We start from the raw sequence: 27,116 nt of genomic DNA on the forward strand, positions 1-27,116 counted from the left end.
AATCAGGTTTGATGATAATAAGATGCCTCCAGCATTATTTATTTTGCTCAAGATTTCTTTGGCTTTCTGTTTTGGGTTTCCATAAGAATTTTAAGTCCTTTTTTCTTTTTCTGTGAATAAGAATGGTCTTAGGATTTTGGTAAGATTGCCTTGAGTCTGCAGAGTGCTTTTTGGGATGACCATTTTTCACAATGTTAATTGTTTAAGTGCTTTATTTTAATACTGCTGTGTGGTGCATGCACACATGTATTCCCTGAGCCTTTCCTTCTTATCTCAGCTCCTATCCTACAGACTCAGGCTGGTTTCTTGAGTGTATCCCAGCAGTCTTGGATATGGCCATGCCAAGTTTTTCCTTATGGCATTTCAGTACCATTTGCTCAACTGTGTCCTCATCCCTTACATTCTCTCTTCTGGGTGCTTTCCACTGTGTGTTCTCTTTCTTTCTCGAAAATTTCAAATATTTCTATTTAGTCTTAAATCTAGATCTCTTTCTGACCTTGTTTATATCATTATGATTTCTATCCATATTTTATTGGTTATTTTATTTATTTACATTTCAAATGTTTTCCCTCTTCCCAGTTTCCTCTTCACAACCCCCCATCCCATCCTTCCTCCCCTTTGCCTCTATGAAGGTGCTCCCCCACTAATGTCTCCCATTCTTGCCTCACCACTCTAACATCCCCTTATACTGGGGTATCAAGCCTCTACAGGACCAAGGGCCTCCCCTCTCAATGATGTCAGATAAGCCAGCCCTCTGCTACATATGTAGCTGGAACCATGGATCCCTCCATGGTAGTCTTTGGTTGGTGGTTTAGTCTCTAGGAGCTCCGGGGAGGGGGGTCTGGTTGGTTGATATTGTTGTTCTTCCTATGAGATTACAATTCCTTTTAGTTCCTTCAGTCCTTCCCCTAATTCTTCCTGGGCTCAGTCAGATGGTTGGCTGTGAGTATCTACATTTGTATTGGTCAGGTGCTGGCAGAGCCTCTAAGGAGACAGCTATACCATGCTCCTGTCAGAAACCAATTCTTGGAATTAGCAATAGTTGGGGGGTTGTCTGTAGATGGGATGGATCCCTAGGTGGGTGGTCTCTGGCCTTTCCTTCAGTCTTTGCTCCATTTTTTTGTCTTTGTATTTCCTTTAAATAGGAACAATTCTGGGTTAAAATACTTGAAATGGTTGGGTGGCCTCATCCCTCAACTGAGGGCCGTGCCTATCCACTGGATATGGTCTCTACAGTTTTATCTCCCCTTTGTTGGGTATTTCAGCTAATGTCATTCCTGTTGGATCTTGGGAGCCTCTTGCTTCCCTGCATCTGGGACATGCTAGTGCCCCCCCCCCCAGTTACCCATCCCCCACTGCTACATATTTCTGTTCAATTTCCTGACCCCTGTACTTCTCTGCTGTTTCTTCCCACACCTGATCCTGCCCCCCCTTTTTCCTCCCCTCTCTCTCCCAGTACCCTCCCTCCCTCTACCTCCTGTGATTATTTTGTTTCCCCTTCTAAGTAGGATTAAAGCATCCACTTTCTGATTTTTCTTCTCTTACTGATTTTCCTCTCCAGGTTCTGAAATGATTAATCTGCATGTTTATATTGTATTTCAGGTCACTAGTAATTTCTACTACTAAACTTGGAATTTTCTCTCAGCATTTTAACTAACTTTTAATTCAGGGGCTGAAAAGTCAGGATATTTTAATGGACTCAATGTTATACATTTGTATGTTTACATATCTAGTTTTTATTTATTTATTTTCCTTGAAGACACCATCCCCATTACTACTCAACACAGAAAACAAACAGTATTAAACCTTATAGGATATAGAAATATATTAAAGTAGATTGGTTAGATCTAGCCCACTTAATCACTGATGATCATAAATCAGTGGTGGGGAGACTAATTCTGAATGTGCTATGAAGAACTGATTTAGTTAATTATAAAAATGATAAGTGAATGAAATGAAGAAAACTGGGAAAAGGAAAAATGGAGGAGAAGCAAAAGACAATTAGGAAAATAACATAATAGAAGGGAATTGAAGAGAGCATGAGGTCACATACAACTCAAGATCATAGATTTTATAATCAAGGCAGAGTTGGAAAACAAAGTTATTTAAAGAGATAAAATCTAAAAGCATGGGTGGGCACGATGGCGCAGGGAGTAAGGATGCTTATACACCTGGTAATCGGAGCTTGTTCCCTGGGATCCACATGGTAAAAAGAGAACCAATTTCTGCATGTCTGATTTCCAAAACAAGCACACACACTAAACAAAAATAACAGATACATGTGGGTTTTAAAAAAGATAAAATGGTATTAAAAGTATATCAAGGGGGATGGAGGGGAAAACAGTGGGAAAGACAAGGCAGAAAAGACAAGCATTATCTAACAGATAAGCACAATGGCCAGCTTTCTCCAGTGCAGGCAGCAGAAGCTCCTCCCTGTGCTCCCAGCACCTGGGGTGGGCTCACGGGCGAAGACAAGATCATCTCTGAGACCCATCTGGCCATGTGTATGAGCTCCAGTTGTCAGTGTGAGCCTCTGACTCAGACAGACAGACAAAAGACCCAAACCACACACCACCAACAAAATCCAAAAAGCCCAAAACAATTAGGTAGATATTGTTTTCTGTCTCTGGCTTCCTCATACATCATATACATGCACCTCGACACACATGTACACACACATAAACGTATATATACACATGCAGAGAAAAAGCAAAGAAAAATAGGGAGCATAGCAGGCCGTGGGGAATGGAGTATTAGAGTCCTTACTATTTATATATACGTGAGGTGTGGGAGGATGTGGGGAGGGTCAGTTGAAGTTGTAGCCTCCTGTCTTTCATGTGATTTCTGCTGGTGTTGAGCCCGTATTGTTGGGCACCATATGTAGTTTTACAATCCCAATTGAATGTTCCTGGGTGGGCTGTGCTATCAGCCACCTTCCCAGGTTCTCTTGGATCCATGGATGAAAGACACTTGTACACTAGCTCTTTTTAACTTACCTATCTTACTGTCTCAATGGCTAGGATCTTTTAAGCCTCCCATGGCTAACATGACCATACTTTTACTCCTAGCTCAACACCTCTAAATCTTCCCTCAGCTTAGTTGCCTGGTTTACCTTATGTGAAGCCCATTGGTTTTGCTGCCCAAGATGGTTTTGGACTGCCCTTCCCTGGGCCTCTTTGCCTTTCGGCCTACGTTTTAGAAGATCTCTGCAGCTCTGAGTCTGCTCTGGCTCCCCCCCTGCAGCATCTTGATCCTTCCCCCCTACCCCCTCTTCCTCTCTTCCTCTCTCCTAGCCTAGCCTGTGGGAATCTGGATGGTCCACCAAAAGTATCTCCATTAATAGAACTTTCTTTCCATATCATAGACCTCTGCTGGTCATAGTTAGCTTAGTGGTCTTTGGGCTTGGCAAATTTTCTCAGTCTTTGAGACTCGAAGGTTATATTAAAGAGGGTGGCTAATGCTCTAGCAGGGGACATCTCTCCGAGTGTCAGATGCATAAGTAGCAGCTACAGGGTTGAGATGTGTACAGAGGAAAGAGCTGCGTTCATATGTACAAGATCTATGTACTGCTCCCATGCTGTGGGGTGCATGCCAGAGCTCTTGGGTTCTGCAGTAATGACCAGCAGCAGGTAGATAGGTGAGTCAAGAGTCGGAGCCCACACTCAGAGCTATCAGACTGTGTGGTTATTTCCACTGATGAACCTGTCCAGCCACCAAAGGTGGGCTTATTTACTTAACATCCCCCGAACCAACCCTCCTGTGGCCTACAGTGTCAGCTTGTCAGCATCTGTCCTTCCTGCTTTTTTAAGTGCTCCAGAGCCGAACCTTGTGACATGATAGCTGCCTGCCTTGTGGCTGTCTGTTCTCAGGCCTCCCAGTCTAGCTCAGCTTTAAATATAGATTCACTGGCAAGAACTCACCCCTACTCATAGGGTGATAAATGGGGTTTCTCTCTATTACCTCACTGGTTGCCAGAGGTACCATTCTTACCTAAACCAGAGACGGCATTTGAAGTCTCGAGGGCTGTAAGCCCCGGGGATTAGGACAAGTCTCCTCTCCCCAGAGTCACTCAGCTTCGTTATTGGCCCTGTCTTCACACACACATGCACATGGCTGCAGCTCACCTTTTCTCAGTCGCACCCATCTCTTCCTTCCTCTTCCTTCCCATTGTTTCATTGGTTCCCTCACTGCCATTCCGAGTTTCTGAGGCTGACTTCTACTTTCTTCCTCTGGAATCAGTCTACTCTTTCTTCTCCTGATGTCTCCTTAACCAGTCATGTGTAGGCAGCTTAAAGTCCTCCATTTTTCCTTGGAGGCCTCAGCTTCTTACTAATTATATTTTTTAAGAAGTTATTTTCAACATAGTACGATAGTGGTCTCTGTTATTCATATCCTTCGCTAACAGTTTGAAGAGAATTTCTGTCATATGTGGAGTAAGTTCTCTTTATATTCTTGGCCATCTGTGCCTTGCATTATTGTTACATGTTTATATGATTTGTCTTTCCATGAAGTAGACTTGCGTTCTGCGTCCATAATAAACCAGACTCACACTGCTTTGAGATGCATATGTACACACACACACACACACACACACACACACACACACACACACACACACACACACACAGTGAGCAAAATACATACAAATTCTTTCTTTTTCTTTTCTAGGTAGTTAGTTTGTTGTTGAGACAGAGTTTCTCTGTGTAACAACCCTGGTTGTCCTGGAACTCACTTTGTAGACCAGGCTGGGATTGAACTCACAGAGATGGCTACCCCTTTACCTCCTCAAATACTGGGATTAAAAGCATGCCCCACCACACCTGCCTGAAAATGCCTTTCTTCTTTTTCCTTAATTAACTTTTATTGCCCTTATTTACACTGTTGTCCCTTAGGGCATTTAGGTGAAGTCTTTTTTTTTTTTAAGATTTGTATTTATATCTTTTATTTTTGCAATTATAATTTGATCACGTCTCCCTTCCCTCTTTTCCCTCCAAACTCTTCTGTATACCCTTCCCTACTTTCCTTCAAATTCATGCCCCCTTTTAACAAACTAATTGTTATTCATGCCTATGACTATACATATATATAATGCATGCACACACACATATAACCCTTATATTCCATAGAGTGCTTCTTCTATGTATGTTTTTGGGCTGACCATTTGGTATTAGACAAACAACCGGTGTGCTCTTCCATAGGGAGGACCACCTCTCCCCTTCCCGGCTTTCCTCACTTGCTCATTATTGTGTAGCTGCATGGGCTTTTGTCATCCAGTTTGGTATATTTATTGTAATTACTTTGTTCAGCTCACATTTGGGCAGGTGGACCTTCTGGTATTACTAGGAGACACGACCTCACAGCACACGTCCTAATTCTTTAACTCTTAAGAGTCTTTTTGCCCCCTCTTCTGCAGTGTTCCTGAGACGTAGGTGAAGGGGGTGTTTGTAGATAAATCAATTGAAACTAGGCTGTACAACTCACTGAAATGGCATCCTTATTGGAAGGCATTTCCTTTGTTTCCCTTCAGTCCTAGCCTTTTCCTGCTCATCTGCCATTTCTGTCTTAAGAGAGGATAATACTGCATAGTACCTTTACAGGAGTGAACAGGTATATTGCCTATACTTCAGCCTACAGCATCTCAAGCTGCTGTCAGGTATTTGAGTCCTCCAGGTTGTCTAATGCTGCTCCAGTGGAAAGCGTGCTCTTTCTCCTGTGAGTTAGGGTTCATCGTCCTCTAATAATTCCTGGTCTCTTCCGTGCTGCTGAGAGTCTAGGTGGTAAAGAGGCTTCACCAGAAACCTGTTACCCTCCGGGGGTTGTTTTGTGATCCATGGATTACTTTATTAAAGTTTTACATTTCTGACATTTTCAGTATCTTTTTATACATATTTCTAATTCAGTTGCACTATGATCAGAAAACACGTTATGAATCCTTAGGTAATATTTAAACAACTGTTCTGTGACATCCTTTTGTAGTAAGTTTTATAAATGCTGTTCACATACGTGAAGAATGCAGTTACACATCCATTTAAGTTTGTGGATTTGTCTAATTTAAAAAATAGAAATCACATAGCATTAAGTTGACATATTTAAAAATGCAGTTTAATGATTTCAGAATTGTGCAGCTTTGACGATAGTTGTCTGTTGTTTTGCATTCTTAGGTTTTCTAAAACAAAGCTAAGCAACAGAACACTATTCTTTTTTCAATTTAATCTTTTTTTTTTTTACAGTCCAGACTTTATCCCCCTTCTTGTCCACCCTCTGACTGTTCCACATCTCATATCTCCTCCCCCCATCTTCATAAGGATGTCCCTCCATCCCTCCAACCCTCTACCCCACCAGACCTCCCCACTTCCTGGGGCCCCAGTCTCTTGAGGCTTAGGTGCATCTTCTCTGATTGAACTCAGACCCTGCAGTCCTCTGCTGTATATGTGTGGGGGCCTCATCTCAGCTGGTGTGTGCTGCCTGGTTGGTGATCCAGTGTCTGAGATATCTCAGCCGTCCAGGTTAATTGAGACTGCTGGTCCTCCTACAGGGTGGCCCTCCTCCTCAGCTTCCTCCAGCTTTTCCCTAATTCAACCAGAGGGGTCAGCAGCTTCTGTCCATTGGTTGGGTGCACATATCTGCATCTGACTCTTTCAGCTGCTTGTTGAGTCTTTCACAGGGCAGTTATGATATAGGCCCTTTTGTAGAACACTATTATTTTTAATTTTCTGATAGCCAAATTCAGCAAAGTAAGAAGAGATTAATTTGAATATTATGTTTTTAAGTTTAAAAATCTTTTGAACCCTCAAAGCACATATATAAGTGTGGTCTTTATCTTTCAGTGCTGCATCTTGCAGGCTGCTGTCTGTCTGTCTATTCTGAAAGCCTCACTTGGGGGGGGGGCTGTGCTTCAAGTGCTCGCCTGTGACACAGAGAGAGAGCTAGTGCAGCTCTACTACTTAATGTATTTACATTTGTGTTTGACAGAGATATAAATCCCTAAGGTTTTGAACTCATATATTGCTCCTATAGTTTTAAGCTATCTTGCTAAATATTCTTTTTACTCTTGTTTTACTGGGTACATGGCTTTTACTTTAATATGTTCACATGTATTCCCCTTGTCCCCCTTAATAAACCTTAAGGTATCTTTCAATTTTAACTATATCTTGTAAATAGCATGGAATTGGATTCTTTTCCTATTACATGCTTCCTTAAAAATTGGTGAACTTATGCCACTTACATCTATTATAGCCATATGTATTTGGATTCATAACTGCATATATTTCAGCTTTCTTTTATGTAAATTTGGAGTCCATAATTTTTCCTTTCAATTTATTGCTGGATTTTTTTCTTTTTAGAGTCAGGATTGATGAAAGGACCTTGTATAAACAAGTCAACCATTCTATTACTGAGTTATATACCTAGCCTCAATAAAACTGTTATTTTTTAATGTTTTAATGGTTAATTAATTATTTATTAAGGTATGGTTGACATAAAATAAACCACACATTTTTTTTATTTTATTTTTTTTTATTAACTTGAGTATTTCTTATATACATTTCAAGTGTTATTCCCTTTCCCGGTTTCCGGACAAACATCACCCTCCCCCCTCCCCTTCCTTGTGGGTGTTCCCCTCCCAAACCTCCCCCCATTGCCACCCTCCCCGCATAGTCTAGTTCACTGGGGGTTCAGTCTTAGCAGGACCCAGGGCTTCCCCTTCCACTGGTGCTCTTACTAGGATATTCATTGCTACCTATGGGGACAGAGTCCACGGTCAGTCCATGTATAGTCTTTAGGTAGTGGCTTAGTCCCTGGAAGCTCTGGTTGCTTGACATTGTTGTACTTTTGGGGTCTCGAGCACCTTCAAGCTCTTCCAGTTCTTTCTCTGATTCCTTCAACGGGGGACTTATTCTCAGTTCAGTGGTTTGCTGCTGGCATTCGCCTCTGTATTTGCTGTATTCTGGCTGTGTCTCTCAGGAGCGATCTACATCCGGCTCCTGTCGGTCTGCACTTCTTTGCTTCATCCATCTTGTCTAATTGGGTGGCTGTATATGTATGGGCCACCTGTGGGGCAGGCTCTGAATGGGTGTTCCTTCAGTCTCTGTTTTAATCTTTGCCTCTCCCTTCCCTGCCAAGGGTATTCTTTTTCCTCATTTAAAGAAGGAGTGAAGCATTCACATTTTGATCATCCGTCTTGAGTTTCCTTTGTTCTAGGGATCTAGGGTAATTCAAGCATTTGGGCTAATAGCCACTTATCAATGAGTGCATACCATGTATGTCTTTCTGTGAGTGGGTTAGCTCACTCAGGATGATATTTTCCAGTTCCAACCATTTGCCTACGAATTTCATAAACTCGTTGTTTTTGATAGCTGAGTAATATTCCATTGTGTAGATGTACCACATTTTCTGTATCCATTCCTCTGTTGAAGGGCATCTGGGTTCTTTCCAGTTTCTGGCTATTATAAATAAGGCTGCGATGAACATAGTGGAGCACGTGTCTCTTTTATATGTTGAGGCATCTTTTGGGTATATGCCCAAGAGAGGTATGGCTGGATCCTCAGGCAGTTCAATGTCCAATTTTCTGAGGAACCTCCAGACTGATTTCCAGAATGGTTTTACCAGTCTGCAATCCCACCAACAATGGAGGAGTGTTCCTCTTTCTCCACATCCTCGCCAGCATCTGCTGTCACCTGAGTTTTTGATCTTAGCCATTCTCACTATAAACCACACATTTAAGTTGTACATCATAGTAGAGTTTAGCACGTATATAGTTACACATATATATTCAAACACACACAGGTATACTATCACTATTACAATCAAGATGAGATGTCTATCACTGAAAAATTGTTTCTGTTCTTTAGTAATCCCTATTTCTCTTTATGTCTCCTTTGACTCACATGCCTAGATAAGCACAAACCTGATTTTATTCACCATAGTTTGTTAGATTAATGGACTTCAAAGCTGTGTGGTTTTTTGTGTCATCTCTCAGCATACGTTTTGAGATTTACGTAAACTATTAAGTATATTGATTGTTTATTCTTTTTATTTCTGAGTTGTATACATGGACACCAGAAGAGGGCACTGGCTCCTCTGGAACTGGAGTCACAGGTGGCTCCATGGTCATGTGGGTGCTGGGAATGAGCCTGGGTCCTCTGCAGGAGTTGCAATTGCAAGTGCTCTCTCTTAACGACTGACTCACCTCTCTAGCCCCAGCTTCTCAACCGTTTATTACCAATTAAAGTATTTATAATTTGTAGTCTACTGATTGTATTATTGCAAACCCTAGTTCTAGAGTATTAGAATGCCATTTATAACTTTATATCAGTAAATAAAGGATAAAGTCTGGGCCGGCAAATGGTTTACAGGGTAAGGCTTGTTGCCAAGTCTGGTGACCTGAGTCTGACCCCTGGGGCTCAGATGCTAGAAAGAGAGAACACGTTCTTCCAAGATAGCCTCTGACTTCCACATGCTCACTGTGGCACATGTGTGTGTGCACATATACATAAGAAACTAAATGTAGTAATTTTAAAAAGTTGAAGTTTATTTAATAAGAAATTCAAATTATAATATAAAATTAACAAATCACTTTGAACTTAATGGTTTAATTAATAATATTGTCATTAAAAAATAATATTGTCATTAGGATTAAAATAAATTAAATTGGTTTTACAGCAGCTATCCAGAAACTTAAAAGAGATTTTTTTATTTTAGTGCCAATTTTTATTTATATATTTAATATCTGACTTGTCTTTTTTCTTTCTTTCTATCATTAGATTACAAAATTTGTTCAGGACAGACATAGAAATAGAAGAAACAGACTTCGCAAAGATCAACTTAAAAAACTTCCTGTACATAAATTTAAAAAGGGTAAGTGAATATTGTTGTTTCCTAAATCTTAACATTTAGTGTTTCAGAATACATGATGAATATAATTACTTAATACTACTTTCTGAGTCTCTACTATATACCATTCCTAACACTCACTAACTAACATTAATAATGAATGTTTGGGAAAGATGTTTTTATGCCCTAGTACTCTGGTAAAGGCAGGAAGAAGGAATGGGATTGGCAGAAATCTTAATAATTTCTATCAGAAATTTCTATACTATCAGAGAAGAAATACTTTCTTGCACCAAGGTAGTCTGCCCTCATCGACATTCCTCCTCATTGACATTTCCTCACATTCTATGCTATATGCTGCTATACTGTGTCCTTAAAACCATAGGTAGCTATTACGTGTTTTCATTTTATATGTCATTTAATTTTCATACTAATATGGAATGGGTACCGTTGTTATCTTTCCATTTATGCACAAGGAAATAGAGGTTTACAGAGGTTTGAACTGTACTGACAGAGCTGGAAAGGAGTCTGGGATTTATACTACAGCCAGTGCTAAGCAAGCTTCACATGGAGGTGTATACTTGATAATCATTGTGGCTAGTATTTATCAGACTACATTTAAAAAACAATAAAATGTTCTGTTTAAAGACCATTTAAAGAAGGTAAAAATAGGAAAGGCATTAAAACAGAGTTCTAAAGGCTGGAGAGATGGCTTAGTGTTTAAGAGCACTGGTCACTCTGCCAAGAGAACTGGGATTCAATTCCTAGGACCCACATGGTGCATACACCCATCTGTGAATGGTGTAGCCCAGGAAAACCTAACACCCTTGTGGCTTTCATGGGCATCAGACATGCCCATGACACGGTGGGTGTTGCCCATATAAATAAAATAAATAAAAGAGTGAATGAGTAATAAATAAAAATCAAAGCTTCATTTTCCATATAGCTAAATGTCTTATTACCATTTATAATTTTATCTTATTAAAAATATAACAATAAAACCTGGAAAAACATTGAATTTCATTTTTCAAAAGGACATAGATGCTATAAAACAGTAAGACATGTAGGGTGAGTTATTTAAAAGTTGTTTATAGATCAGACCCAGTATGAAAATCTACCTCTAGAGATCACTTTTGAAAACGCCATGTTTTTGAATAATGTGACACAATCTTTTACTTGAAAAAGTTTTTTCATATATTCTGATCATGTTTTCCTCTCCTCTAGACCCTCCCACCTCCTTAATAACTCAACTCCATGCCCTTTCTTTCTTTAAGCAAAACCCAAACCAAAAAAGAAACAAATGGCAAGCAGCCAGAAGTAGCACTTAAATTAAATAGTAAAAAGTCCACACATGCCCTTTTTTCTTTCTCTTAGCATTCTTTAATCTTAGCTCTTAGGAGGCAGAGACCACCATGAGTTTGAGGCCAGTCTGGTTTATACAGTGATTTCCAGGCTAATGGTACATAGCAAGGCTTGTCCCAAAACACACACACACACACACACACACACACACACACACACACACACACACACACACACACACACCAAAAATCTAATTTTAAAAAGCAGTTGGTTGTACCCATAACAATCACGTCACAGTTGCACCAGTATGTTCAGCTTGCCTGGTATGTTGTTAGTACAACCCACAGCATCCACATTTAAGCAGACTACCAGCAACAATTCTTCCCAGAAGTCTGCATACTCTGATACTATAGCGAAAATAGAGTGGACTTTCAGCTTGGTCTTAGCCTCATTTCTCCATGTCCTGCAGCCAAAGTGTGTGTCATCTTTAGAAAGAGGGTCTTACCGTCCAAGTCTGATGTGCAGACAACATAGTGGGAATAACCTTATGGTGTGTAGGGTATCAGGGGATTGATTCCTCTGCGAACAAGGCACAGGAAGGCAACCTACTCCTGGGGTTAAGGGTTTTACTTAGCAACCTTACGGCTCTTGGGAGTATCCTTTTCTACCTATGTACAGTGACTTTAGTCAAACACTTAAGAGATTCTACCATCTCTTCAGGTACCTTTCAAAGTCTGAAAGGCACCAAGGCTTATAGCACTGGCAGACAGCAGGTAAAACCTCTGTAGGCCTTCTATGTCTGCTGCTGCTAATAAAGCATCCACAAGGGCCGATACTGCACCAAGAGACCCTAGAACTGCGTGTTATACAGCAGCAGAGATGGGGGCACCAATCCATCCAACTCTGTAACTCACAGCCGTCTGGGCTCCTTATCTTGCTGTGTTGCTGCATCTTCTGTGAAGCCTCTGTGCACCCCCTACATATCCAGCAGTCTTGGTGAGGCCTGCTGTGCTGCTTAGCCTGGATCAGCCCCAAGGGGAAGCAAGAAGAAATCTGTGCCTGCCACTGGGGTTGGCTCCCCAGGTTTGATAAGTCCAGGCTCACCGGCTAACCTGTGGCCCTTTTTTTTCATTGGCACAATTTGTTGCTTAGACCCCCAGTCTGGGCAAAGTCTCCAACCCCAGTGTTGTTTTGTTTTGCTTGTTTGCTTGTTTTTTGGTAACAGAGAAGTGCATACAGAATACTATGGAGAGAGAGAAAGAGTGCGCGCATAAGCAAATAACTGTACAGCCCTAGGGCAAGCTTAGTATTTTTCATCTGCACTATTTTTTATCACTTATATTTTCTCTGAACTGTTCTGCCCTCCAGAAACTAACACAGAATTTGTCTTTTTGTTAACTTTTTACTCAGGAACTCTAGAGACAGGTTTTCCACACTGATCTTCTGAATGGCCCAGATAGACCCTTTTGTTTGCTTTACCTTTGTCAGCTCCTCTGGATTGCTTCATGACTTTATAAATTCCATTTGCATGCTGGCCTGCCAGTAAGATCTACCAGAGCCCCTTCGATCTTATGAAGATTACACTCTGCCATGACGGCCTGCAGATCCACTAAAGCCCTATTCTAGTCCCAAGGTCATTGCTGAAAGGAGGGAAAAAAAAAACCTTTTTTCCTCTTTTCTACATCCACTTTAATTTATTTGGGGGGCAGGGGTGGGTTACAGGCTCCACAGGACACATGTAAAGGTCATAGGACAACTTATAGGAGTCAATTCTTGCCTTCCACCATATGAGCTTGCAGATCAAACTCAGGTCAAGGAAGGGGCTTGGTGGCAAGTGCCTATTATCTGCTGGGCTATGACACTGGCTCCCAACAACTTCTTTTTCTTCTTCTTTTTGAATAGGTAATGAATTTTATGTATTTCCCCAGTGTATCTGTGTGAACTATATGCATGCCTGGTGCTCACTGAAGTCAGAAGAAAGCATTAGATTTCCTGGAACTGGAATTATATAGGCTGTTGTAAAATTCAGTATGGGTGCTGGGAGCCAAACCAGTGCCTTTAAATAGCATTCAGTACTTTCAACCCCTGAGTAAGTCTTGTCAGTCCCAGGCCTGCACCTTCCTAACTTCCTGTTGAAACTGTCCTATCAAGCACCACATAGTTATTTCTTGCTGCCCAGTTTGCTCCTGCCCACCTTCCTTTCCCTGTTGTCTTCCCGTCCCTGAGACTCACGGAACCCTCAGCCATCAGTAGCATGTGCTCCTAATGACTTGTATGGGCCAGTCCCTCAGAAACTGATTTCTTCTCTATTACCTCAGATTATCCAATCTTTGTCTTGAGGATGATGGTAGGTGGCTATAACTCCGTGTCTCCATTTCCATGGCATTCATTGACCCCTTCTGTGCCTGTGCCACACAGCATCATAAGCCAACTGTCAGAGGACACTGGTGTTCAGTCTTCCCAAGTTAAGCAGGTCAGATGTATTTGGTGATTAACTCCAACAAGAGCTCTTTGGCAGAGATCTAATTTGTGCTCTTTCCCTTGCTTCCTGCCAGCTCTGAGAAACAGAAGGCAGCCAACACCTTCATCTCCTTCTCCTTTTTCCAGCTTTCCTGCCAGATCAGAGGATAATTCTCATCGACCTTTTCCCACTGTAAAGCTCAGCCAGTTTCCTTCAGATAACTGAGCCTTAGTTACGTATCTTACTGCCCACAGCAACCCATGCAATATCTGTGACAAACTGCATATGATCTCATATAACCTGGGCTGTCATGGACTGCAACATAGTCCTTAGTCCATCAGCTGTTGGGGAATGAGATGGGCCTGTGTTCATCAAGGAGGCGTGGCCCCTCATACTGCATAGAAGATGGCCACTCTAAGTGGCTCACTCTCAGGTGGCTTGGCCTTGGTTTTATGTCTTATCTCTCATTCTTGGGAACACGTAATTGCCACAGCAGCAAGGAGGCACACCACAGAGGGAAGTCATATCACAGAGGGGAAATGGCTATATTAAGATTACGGGGTTGGGGATTTAGCTCAGTGGTAGAGCGCTTGCCTAGCAAGCACAAGGCCCTGGGTTCGGTCCTCGGCTCAAAAAACAAAACAAACAAACAAACAAAAAACAATCAAGATTACCCCCCACATATACTCCATCCACAGACAGATCACTCAGTTACATTTATCATTCATAATATAGGCCACACTTCTCTGCAACTCATCTCTCAGCCACTATTCAGATGCCAATTGCTTGTGCAACATTTCCTGGGAAAACATGAAAATATTTATTCACCCTAGATAGGGCCTGGATGAGAGACCAAATAAATAACTTACTCTAGCTTGCTGAACCAATAAATTCTTTAGGGTTACTTATAGGAGTATGGGTGACTCAAAGATAGTCACATCCCTGTATAGTGCACCCCACCATGGGTAACGGCTCAGAAAAACTGCATCTCTCAATGCTACACATAGCTAGCAGATAGCTCCACTAAGAGTGTCTCATCTCTCCTATAATTGTTTATTGTTTCATAGATAACCTTTGAGAAAGGCTATACGAACTTTTAAGTCTTATAAGCTTCTAGAATATTGAGTCTTAGTCCTCCCTGCAAGAATTTTATAGTTCAGAGGAAACAGCTACAGACCACTGTTTGTAAAAATCCGAATGAATAATTTAAGAATGAATTGACATGGATCTATAGGTATCTTAGTTAGTTTTCTGTTACTGTGATACAGTACCACGACACAGCAACTTACAGTTTCAAAGGGAAGAGTCTATGGTGGTTGGGAAGCATGCTAGCAAGCAGCTGGCATAGCAGTAGGAGCAGGCAGCTGAGGGCTTGGGCCCTGCTTAGGACCAATCACCCGTGAAAAAATACTTTTAGGATAGTTGGTGAAATTTGAATTTGCTTTGAGTGGTATTAATAAATTTAGATGTTAAGAAATTGTCATTCATTTTCATTAGGCATGATAATAGTGTTGTGATTATGTTTTTAAAGCTCTTACTTGCTACGTATAGTAATATTTAATAGAATGATGTCTCAATATTGGCTTTCAATGTTTTTCAAGTAGTGACATATTTTTGTATATGTATGCTTTAAATTTTTTCTGATTTACAAATATGTTAAGGAAAGCAGTGGCATGCTTACATGTGTCTAAGTAGATCCAGAGGTCAGCGAGGGATGTTGTACTAGGTTCAGTCTCTTTTACTTTAGGAATCACAGATCACTAGAACTCCCAAGGCATCACAAATCATTTTGGTTCTGGTTCCTCAGTTCTCTCGTCTCTAGAGTTCAGCATTTCTCATGCTTTGTATGAAGACGACATTCACAGGAGGGAGGCATACAAGTAGGTTACAGTAATGAGTAAGCCAGCGGTCACTGTTCTTTAGTTGGCCAGTGTCCCGCCAGCATGATATCGTGGAAAGAATGAACTGCAAGACCTCATTCTACCACTTGGATGTGACCTGAGAATGTCTGCTATGCATCTTGCTCAGTCATGAGGGAAGGCAATGCAAAACTGTGTCTTTTCACATATGGGGTGTCTGTGGCCTGAAAGTGGACAGTCCAGTGCCATAGAATGTAGAATCTCTGACGTCCTGCAGGTCAGGTGAGCTCCGGCATGTCTTAACTTCTGTAGAAAAGAAACCTAAACGTGCCATCTGCAGGGTGGTTATTTCTTTCAGTTGCCAAGATTGATTTTTTTCCCCCAGTTACACTTGTAAATGAATGTGTGCCTATCACTATTACAGACACATTAGAAAACTTTAAGGAGGAAGCATATGACCCAGTTTTGGAGTAACTTTCAGGACAAATATAAGTTTATATATAGCTCCATATAAAAGTGTGGCTCCCTGCCATAGTACCACGCTTTGTACGGTAGTGAGTGGTCCGCTGAAAGGGTTGCCCTAAAAGGGTTGTCTAAATGCACGCACGCACGCAGACACGCAGACTATAGATAGGCTGTATAGAGTGGTTATACCAGCTCTAAGGATAAGATGTGCTCCCCAAAGTGTGTAGACCAGCTCATCATGCTTAGTTATCTTACTAATTTTGAACTAAAACAAAAGTCTGTATTGCTTATATGGTTAATTGTCTCCTAGTCTCTCTCCTGTTCTGATTCCAGGTAACCTCTTACTAATGTCAAATAAAACACCTAAATATCCATCAAAAACGTTTAACTTTTTATTTTCTGCATTACCTTTTATTGCACCCTAGGCTGTGAGCAGTGTGTGTTGATAAAGTTTCAGATGGTGGGGATTACATCGTTTCTCTTCTCTTCATTCTTGTTACTACGTTATGTAAGCCAAGCTACCTGTTTTTTATGTGAGTCCCGAAAGGACCAGGCAGTGGGTTAGTCTTAGAGTCTCTGTGTTCACCTATATAGCTCAGGCCCATGTCCTTCAGTTCTCTGATAATGGGTTTGTAACAACATGTTTCAGTCCACTGCCTCCTCTACTTGAACGGTTTCAGTCATCTTGGTATCTAGAGCTTTTCGTGATCTGGCTCAAGTATATTCATTTAACTTTATCTTCCACTCCTATTTATTACTTACTCTCATGATTCTGAGTGTTTATTTAAAAATGCCTTATATTTGTTTACTGTTCCAATGATGTCTTTTCCTTTTCAAAATTCAGTTTGCACTTAAGGCCTTATTTTAATTCTTCTTAAAAAAAAAATCTCTTCTTTAACACCCATCATAATGAGGTCTTCACGCTCGGATATCTTGTCAGTAGACACAATATCTAGTTTACAACTGTATTTGATTATGTCTTATACTGTCTTCAGAGTTGGATGACACATTCAACATGTAGAATATGAAGCCAGTCTCTTTCTATCAGGCCCTGTCTACCACTTCCCAGTGCTGCCATCCTGGGGAACAAATTTTAAAACACAGGCCTTTGGGGAACATTCAAGATCCACATGATAGCATGTCCTTTGCTAGAATGTTTCTACTGGGATGTTAGTATATTATTATCAATTTCTTACCAATGAACTTTTTAGAAGGAAATTTATGTTTATTTTTATAGTTACTTTACTTAAACTTACATTTAACTAAACTCAAAGATAATCTAGCCAACAAGCATAAATCATTTAGAAACATCATTTATCCAAGAGCCTTAGATGTACTGAAGTCGAGTAGGTTTTTTTTTAAACTTTCTTTATATTGCAAAGGAAATACTGCAGTAGAACACTAGTATTTCAGGGTGTGTGTAAATAAAAAACATAGGCTTTGTTTTTATGTGTATGTGTGTTTTGCCTGCATGTAAATATGTGTACCTCATGTATGTAGAAACCAGGAGAGGGTACCAGATCCACTGGTGTTGGTGTTATAAATGGATGTGAGGCACCAGATTTTGCTGGGATTTGAACCCTGGTAACCTCTCTAGTCCAGCATATATATAAATTTAGGTGCCCTGAAGTCAGCTCTGGGAAGTATTTTACATCCTAAGTTCCTAATTAGGAAATTTCCTAATTTCCAGATGGCTGTTAAACTTCTGGACTAAGGAGATAGCTCAGTGGGTAAGGCACCTGCCAAGCAAGGGTGAGGACCTGTGTTTGAATATGTACCACCCCCACCAACCCTTACCGCCAAAAGCCATAAATGTACGGTTTTAGTTCTGACACTCCTCTGGCAAGATAAGAGGTGGAAACTGGAGAATCCCCAGAAGCTCACAGGTCAGCTAGCCTGGTGTATGCAGCAGGGAACAATTGATCTGTTTCAAACAAGGTAGATAACAAGCACCTACATTCAAAGTTGTTCACATACATACATCCATATGTACATACATGCATATATACATACATGCATACATACATACATATGCACATATATACTAACAAAAATATACATACTAAAAAATTCTAGGTACTATGAGTTAAAGGGGAAGAAGACAATAAAACATAATGACTAAGATAACGAAGACCTTGAAGTAGAGAGCATTCTGGAAGTCTGGACTTCCCTGTAGGGTTAGATTTTTTTAAAACATACTTTAATAAGGATTTTTAAATGCATTAACCACCCTTTTAGCCCACCACCACCAGAGGTAGTGGGAAAGAAAGGTTAATAGGGCAAAGGGGGATATGAACCTCTTTAGAAATCGTTCTTTTGGGTGATGCCAATATTCCTTGTCAGGATATCAGCAGTTCAGTTCAAACAAATCAGCACTGGTAGCCGGATCCACTAGCAAATACCATTCACAAATCAGCAACAGTTTGATCCAGAAGAAATCAATCAGCCACAGTCAGTGGAAACGGCCAGCAACAGCGGAATATCCTGAGAAGTTCTTTGGTTCTTTGGTGTGTTTCTCTCTATGAAATCAAGACAAATGATGTTCAGCAATGAAGGCAGACCAATGCCACAGCATGGTCAGCAGAGAGTGGCAAGGGGAGCCAGTGCCACACAGCACTGTCCACTGTCTGTTGGGTTACATTTCTACCCTTTCCAAACATCACGTCGTCTCTGCAGCGTCCACTCTATCAAAACATATGCTTTCTTTTCAGGCAGCTTCTAGAAAAACACCATGTGTCTGTTTCTCAGCGAGGCATCCTCTCATAAAACAGTTTCCAAAAGAGCACCACATGGCCCAGTTGAGTCTCCAAAGAAACCAGAAATCTCCACTTCATTCCCCCATATGTTGTGTGAGATCTTACACAGTTTCTTAATGTTCCCTTTATGCATTGTATTTAGTGTATCGATGTGTCAGGTGCACATATTCACAACAGGGGAAAAAAGAAAGAGAAAATACTTAACAGACCGATGTAACAAGACTCAAAAAATGGTAGACTTTACTAACACAAAACAACTTTTTAAATAAGTTGTAAATAAAGTGAAATTTTCTCTTATTTAAGTTACCAGGCTCCTAACCACTGTAGCTGAAAAGTTGTTATTTTCTAAGATAACACATGTAAAAGTTTTTTTTATCACAGATTAGCAAAGAACAACATAGTACTTTATAGTGATTACTTTAAAATATGGAATAACTCTTTATAATTTTTTACTACTTTAACTTAGTTACTAATGTTTTAGTTTTTTATAATTACTTTTGCCATCATTTGCTTTTTACTGACAAAAAGGTCTGTGCGTCCTCCTCACTGTTTCCCATCCCCAGTTTTAACCACTCTGACTGGGGATGAGGCGTGAGGTCAGGCTGCAGCCAGCTCTTCCATGTTCTAGTGCGCTTAACCCATTCAGTTAAAATCCTATATTCAAAGTTCAGGCGATGCTAAACATTTAAATGTGTAACTTCCCCAAGTAGTTTCAACGAACACTGCCACTAGCTCAAGGTAGAAGAGTTTATTTGATGGGGATGGCCTTCAGTGTTCCGTGATAACTAGTATGTCTACCACTCTGTTCTTACCAGGATGAGATCTAGGTGTGTGTTGTGTGCTCTGCTTTTGCATTATCTCTGTGGAGCACACAAACACCTCAGCATATATGCATCTTGGCAATTTTTGGTTTTGACTCGGAAAAACTGATGTATAATTTATGTCTTATAAAAGCTATATATCAAATAAATAAACTTACAAGATGGGACAAGCCAGTTTTCTCACCATTTCACAACTAGTCCAGGACTACAAGGACTTTCTACAGAACATACAGAATAGTAGGCTTTATTCTGGTCCACAATCACAAACTATATCTTTGAGCCTTATGTACAAAGTAAGTATTGTAACAAAAAGTGTAAGATTAATATGAAGTCAGCACTTGGAACTATGCATAGGACATGAAAACTCAATGGCTCTAAAGTAATAAATCTACACATTTAAGTATGACCCAGATCACAGCTACCTTCATTAGTTTCTTTGGTTACAAATTATGACTAATGCAATGGCTTAAAGCACTATAAATTTATTTCTTATAGTTCTGTGCAAGGACTCTTGTAGTCATCCTGAATTCATGTGAAAAATTCAAGCCATTCTTCCTACCTACCTTGATCCTTGTTAACCACATGGCTTCTAATAGGCATATTACCAGGTAATGAGACTAAATATTTGACATGTCATGATAATATCAGCTGGGATTTAACTGCAAATGTATTCAAACTCTACTCTCAAAATCCATGTTAGTGATCAATCTGTATAATTATACGTTATCATAAATATGTTAGAGCTCTTTAATATTTCTGGTTAAGACCTGTCCAATCAGTCTGACCAAACTCGACATGTATACACATGAATCTGTTAGAGCATATTTCGTAGTGACAATACAGTAAGCAAAATACTAATAAAACAAAGTTACTAATTTCATTTAAAGCTTTCTATTTTGGATTCTTCCTTCACTGTTTAAATAATTAGAGGACACTTGGAAACAGCCATTATTCCCTTTTATGTATGATGCCCATCCTGACTATCTTCCCAGATAGCAGCTTTATTTCTAACACCTTTCAAAGTTATTCTTGCTGTGTAGGTCAGGTAATGAAACTCTCTTTTGTTTCCTAAAGCTATCTTTTTAAGAAATTTTTTTGGACTAAACTAAAACAGTCATTGATGCGATAAAATATTTTTAAATCTACCACCCAAAGCAGCTGTATTTAGAAGAGTACCTTTCTTCCTTTTAATGTATCCTTTGAATCCCAGGAGAGTTGTGAATTAAGGAAACTAGTTAGTATAGGGCAATAAACAAGAGTAAGGCACAGGAGCAATGCCTTTCTTTTCTGTTAAGTAGCAGGTTAGTAAATACCTATTTCCCTGGTCATTTGTTTGCATTATCAGCCTCATAACACTATAGAATTGGTATATATTGGTTATTTGAAGCCAAGTGTCTTCATGTCAAATATATTTTAATTAACATTAAGTGTTTGAATGTTTTAATGTGCTTTTGCATGTGTGTGTAGTAGGGTAGGGATGTATGCAGTCAGTGCACTCCTACTTAGCATTCCTCTATTCGGTCCTACCACCATCCCCCAAATTGTCTTTTAGTGTAAAATATTTCAAAACTAACATTTGAATGCTTAAGTAAAACACTAATGTAACTGTGATTCCTATGAAAATCCTTGACAAACACAATCAACGTAAACAACTCTGACAACTAATTTTAATTGCCTGAGTTGAGTAAAAGGCTAATTACTTAAAACTTCAGGTTCCTGAACTTGAAGTAGCTCTTTGAACTAGATTAAAAAAACAAAGGCATCATTTAGAGAGAATCAACAAACATTTACAATAAAAGTCTGTAAAGTTTTGATGGCTCTGTGACATTTTTATTTACGTTTCTGTTACAGGAGATGAGTACGACGTGTGTGCTATTTGCTTGGAGGAATATGAAGATGGAGATAAGCTCAGGATCCTTCCCTGTTCCCATGGTACGAGTACGCACACAGTGCTTTGAGTTTGCATATAATTCGATTTTGAGTTCTGTATAAAGGGAGAAGGGAGAGCAATGCCACAATAAAGGATAGGTGTGATTCTATATAAATGCACTAACTTCTAATATGCACATACAATGTGAACAGATCACTACACTAAATAAACATAGCAAGAAATTAAATGTAATAGTCTCTTCATACTCTAGTGTGATGCATACTTGCTTAACTCAAGAGAAATATCGATGGATCTTAGTTTCTATGTGTCAGTGTCATCCTTTTGTGTTGTGATAAGAAGAAAATATTGCATAAAATACCAAATTTCAGCACCTGTTAATACTGAGGTCATGTACTTCTTCATAAAGAGCATCTTATGCCCTGCTGAACTGAATCAAGCGTTGTATTTGAAACTAAGTGCTCTTAATAGAACTGTTGTACTGAAGATGTGTATTTTGCTTCAACAGCTTATCATTGCAAGTGTGTAGATCCCTGGCTAACTAAAACCAAAAAGACCTGTCCAGTCTGCAAACAAAAGGTTGTCCCTTCCCAAGGTGACTCGGACTCTGACACAGACAGCAGTCAGGAGGAGAACCAAGTGTCAGAGCACACCCCTTTACTTCCACCCTCAGCTTCTGCCAGGACCCAGTCATTTGGGTCTCTATCAGAATCCCACTCACATCACATGACAGAGTCTTCAGACTACGAGGACGACGACAATGAAGAGACCGACAGCAGTGATGCAGACAATGAAATTACTGACCACAGTGTTGTGGTCCAGCTGCAGCCTAATGGTGAGCCGGATTACAACATAGCAAATACTGTGTGACTGACTTTCAGGTGGTTGGTTTATTTCCCTTAAAATGTTTATTTAGGTATATGATTTCATTTTTTTGCTCCCTTTAGAAGTTTCTATAGAAATAACTTACTTTTCAGTTTTCTAGTGTAATCAAGTCCTGAACCAGGCTATTTGATCTCTGATACTTATGTCCAGTGGTATCCAGCCACTCTACTAACCAGTAACAGACTGGTGCTGTAACTCAGGCATCACTTTAGCTCTGGGGATGACGAGATGTAGCCAGGACACTTACAAATCCTCAGTGTAGCTTGAAACGAAGCCCTAGATCACAGTATGCAGATGTCCTCTTACACACGAGGTCTGCCAAGGTCATCTAGCATGAGCTAAACAACTCTCCCTTTCATAAAGTTGCCTCGTGCTGTTGGGTTGGCACATGTCCCTTCTGACAGTCCCTCGGTGTCATGATGAATGCGTGGCAACAGCAGTTTATTTCCCTTCACAGTACCACAGAGAAACTAAAAGATGTCACCTTCCTTTCTATTCCCGAGTAGTTTTTCCTCATAGGAAAGGTCTAGTGTTTGTTGACTTCAAGTGCTTTGTTTTAAGGTTTTCAAAACCACTATAGTGTTATGAGTTTGATTCCACAGGAATGTCTCTGGACCTCACTTTCCATATTTCAGTATACTTTTGTGTTGTGATTAAAAAATGCTGCATCAAAAAACTAAATTTCAGCACCTGTTAATACTGAGATCTCATACCTCTTCATAAAGAGCATCTTATGCTAACTAGCCCTGCTGAACCATGTGCAGAGGAAATTGTTCAAGTATTGGATTTGAAAATAAGTGCTTTTGTTTAATAGACCTAATGTATTGAGGCAATGTATTATGAAAAGCGAAATTATATAACACTGTAACTATGTAGAAAATATACTTATATAATCAGAATGCTAAGACTTTTTATATGGCCTTGTATGATGAGAGCTTCAATGTTAATAAATGTTTTCCACTTTAAAAGCCACAAAGTATTTGTTCTGATGAACTTTTATCACGCTTGCCTTATATGCAGGGTGCTATAAAGGAAAATGATAAAGGTCATTCATCACCTTAGGATTGATACAAGGTTACTTACGCATTACAAACAGTTAGGCTTTTCCACCAAAATTAACACTGTAGCCAAAATCATCTCCTATCTCTTCAATAATGTAAACTAGGGTATTTTGTTGTAAATTGTGATAAATTCTTTACAGTAGATTCATCTAGTGACATGGAAAATTGAATAAAATCATGTAATATAATAAGTATATCAGGTGTATGAGCATTTCATTATCTTTTTAAAGTGGTGTATTTTAAGAGAAACATAACACTAGGAAAAGAAAATTCAATTTTTAATTGTTTCTCTTTAAAAATTTTATACTGTTTGTTTCTTTGTTATTTGTTTGTTTGTTTGGTTAGTTTCCTTTGGTTTCCTTTGGTTTCTTGAGCCAAGGTTTCTCTGCATAGCCCTGGCTGACCTGGAACTCACTCTGAGTTAGGCCAACCTCAAACTCAAGAGATCTTTCTGCCTCTGCCTCCTGAGTGCTGGGATTAAAGACCTGTACTAGCACCGCCAGATCTTTCTGTTTCTTTTTAAACATTATTTACTATAGTAATGAAAGCAACATGGTACTGACACAAATATACATAGATGAACAAACCAAACAGAGAACCCTGTAAGCTCTGAGCTTACAGCCACTTGATTTATAACAAAGATGTTACAAATACACATTGGAGAAAGGACAGCATCTTCAACAAATGGGGCTGAGAAAACTGGGTATTCATATACAGAAGAATAAAACTTAAACCTTATCTCTTACTTTGCACAAAAACCAATTCCAAATATAGCAGAGTCTTGAGTGTTTGTTAGAACTGCAATTCTGAACTACTAAAGGATATAGATATAGGAATAAGTAAGGACTTTCTGCGTAGGACTCCAGATGCTCAGGGAATAAGGCCAACAAAGGAAAATGTTAATAAGTGAAAAGGCAGCCTATAGAATGGAAGAAAAATCTTTGCCAGACATCTGATATCATTTTGATGTATATATAAATATATGGAGCTTAAAATCAAAAATGGAAACAACCTGATTAAATAATGATCTAGGGAACTGAACAGAGTTCTCAAAAGAAGAAACAAAAATATGTAATAAATACTTTAAGTGTTCAACATCTTATTCAAGCCTGAATGGCTGTTGTCAAGAGCAAATGATTGCAAATGCTGAAAGTACTGCGGAGAAGGAAAACGTGTTCACTGCCTGTGGGAATGTAAACTGAGCAACCACTATGGGCATCAGTGTATCTCGAAAACCAAAAAGCAGGACAGTGCTGTATGACCCAGCTGGACACATACCCAGAGGGTTCCATACCCTACAGCAGAGGTACGTGGACCTCCATGTTTATTGCAGCTCTATTCACAATATACAGGAAATGGAACAGCTTAAATGTCGGTGAATGAAGAATAGATAATGAAAATGTACATATATATACAATGGGATTCTATCCAATGGTAAAGGTAAAGAATAAATTCACTAAAGTTTCAGGAAAAAATGGAAGATGGATCTGGGAAATAGCATACTGAGTTAACCCACGGTCAAGAAAGACACACACTGTATGTCCTCCCATACAGCAGTGTGTTTAACATTAAGTGCTGGTAAAGGCCAGAAAGCAAGGAATGCATGTGGAAGGGGTGTGTGTGTGTGTGTGTGTGTGTGTGTGTGTGTGTGTGTGTTTTAGGATTGAACACAGGGGGCATTATAGTTAAAAGGTGGGGGATACTAGGGATAGGAAGGTCTGCACAAGAGGAGGGGATGGGGGAATAGGGTGGCAGGTGTGGAGGAGGAAAGGATAATCAACACTAAGGATCTATAGGAAACCTACGTGCTTACGTGTTTTATAAACTTATTGGAACAACAAAAAAAGATTGGTCACAGGTATCCTCTATGGATAGGTAATGTTCCTCCCCAAAGCCATGGAATAAAGGTATGGGATACTTCCTATGAATTGTTGAATGGTGGCGAGGGGGAAGGAATTCAAACAATTCAGTTCAAGGTCACCGATACTGACCTTGGTTGCCCACTTGAACCTGATTAAGGCTTTTGCTGGAGACATCACATTCTCTGGTCACGAAAGGAGTGAGGCTGGAGCAGAGCTGGAAGATTCCTTCACGGTGCCAGACTACTGAGTAAGGAAAGTCATTAATGCTGCTACTCGGCTAACACCCAAGAGCTGTCATAATGACTTGCTAGGGAAGGTGTCTCCCCTTAGGAAATCGTGCCGACTACTATGGGGATACCAACAGTTTGAGGCCTGCTGTACAAGAAGGAAATTGTGCCTGGTTCTGTAAACCTAGTTAAGAGTCCATGGCTGGAGAGATCAAAGGCCTTATATACATCCTACTACTGTTTTACTAAATCTTCATGTTAAATTGGCTTACAAATACTCATGTTTATATCTATATATTGGTGGTGCCTAGCCTTCACCCGAGAAACTTGAGAGCAGAGGACAGAGGTTAACAGAAATCCATCAATGCCAAAATGTTGAGAATACATGACCGTGGTGTGCTCAGTTCTAAGCAGAGCAGCCAGGATCACTTCCGTCATGGCTCAGAGAACATCCTGGAAGAGAGTTTGGAAAGAGGGTGCCTAAAAGCCAGAGAATGGGAGAAATCAAAGCAAACAGAGGACTCCTACACATGGCATAGCTGTCATTCATGAACTCCCTGCAGCTGTGGTTCATCTGCACAGGACTGGCCCAGCCACAGTTTATGATGGATTGGGGAGAGGGCCCCTGAAGCCACATGCCTCCCTGAGGGAATACTGGCATTGGAAGAGGTATAATTTTCTTCAGTGGTGTGATCTCCCCTACAGTCTCCTGAGCCATGGACTCTTGACGCGGAGTTTGCAGAACCAGGCAGTTTCTTTCTTGAACAGCATGCCTCACATCAGACACTAATAAGCTGCAATACAGAAAGCTATCTGGGCATGCCACTTCTTTAATCCCAGCACTGGGAGATAGAGGCAGGCTACCAGGCAAGACTACATATGAGACCTTGTCTCAGAGTAAGTTTTACTATGAAAAAATGAACTTAGTTTCAAAATCTTAGTTAAAAAGAGAATTGTTCTTAATGTACAAATTTATATACAAAATATATTTCTGGCAGTCTGAAAACTGATTGATAGAATTCAAACCACCAGTTCAAAATGAATAAATGGGATAGAAAAAATTTACACAGAGGCTATCTGGTTTCAAGATTAAAGTACTTCCAGGTCTTAAAACAATGAAGAGTATGTCAGTGACAAAGGTGACAGGATTTGTTGATGTTCAGCCTGGACAGGATAAACCATCCACAACTCCTCGTGCACACCAGCTGCTGGGAGCTTGACAGACACTAACAGTGATACATTAAGGAAGGCGAGCCCACTGATTTTCTGGTAATCCCTTTGAACTACGACTGGACAGTAACTACCCAGAGCTTTGGTCTCCTTGTGGAGAACTGCACACATAATGCAATCCTTCTGCCTTTGTTAACTGACAACATGAAGTGTCACAGTTAGCCTAAGTTCACATATTGAGGAACAGCTTAAATATTCAAGCCCTTAGAATTTTAAATTAGGTTTTGGGGCTGGAGAGATGGCTCAGCAGAGCACTGACTGCTCTTTCAGAGGTCCTGAGTTCAAGTCCCATCAACCACATGGATGCTCACAACCATCAGCAATGTGATCCAATGTCTTCTTCTGGGCTGGCTGGGAGGAAAAGGGTCCCAAGAGCAGGCTAGAGTCAGAGACAGTCCCTTCTTCCACTGAATATCCATAAGAACATCCACCTCTACAAACCGTAAAATACAGAGGACCTAGTTCAGACCC

The 27,116-nt window shown here is 40.1% G+C and overlaps 2 protein-coding genes across 5 annotated transcripts in view; one reads left to right on the forward strand and one right to left on the reverse strand.

Annotated features, from left to right (window-relative positions):
* Rnf13 (ring finger protein 13) overlaps window positions 1-23,241 on the forward strand; it is a 134,995-nt gene extending 111,754 nt beyond the window's left edge. For 3 of the 4 annotated variants that reach the window (XM_063282535.1, XM_039103124.2, XM_039103125.2), the window contains 3 exons: window positions 9,762-9,855; window positions 21,344-21,424; window positions 21,889-23,241. In XM_063282535.1, the coding sequence (XP_063138605.1) occupies window positions 9,762-9,855; window positions 21,344-21,424; window positions 21,889-22,250 (537 nt within the window). In that variant the 3' untranslated portion in view covers window positions 22,251-23,241. The remainder of the gene's footprint in view (window positions 1-9,761; window positions 9,856-21,343; window positions 21,425-21,888) is intronic. The other variant, NM_001109444.2, reaches the window with a different exon arrangement.
* The window catches only part of Rpl12-ps2 (ribosomal protein L12, pseudogene 2), an 852,478-nt gene that overhangs the window by 253,879 nt on the left and 571,483 nt on the right, over window positions 1-27,116 (reverse strand). The window lies entirely within an intron of this gene.

This window comes from Rattus norvegicus, chromosome 2 (genome assembly GCF_036323735.1).
Source record: "Rattus norvegicus strain BN/NHsdMcwi chromosome 2, GRCr8, whole genome shotgun sequence".
Taxonomy (NCBI): domain Eukaryota; kingdom Metazoa; phylum Chordata; class Mammalia; order Rodentia; family Muridae; genus Rattus; species Rattus norvegicus.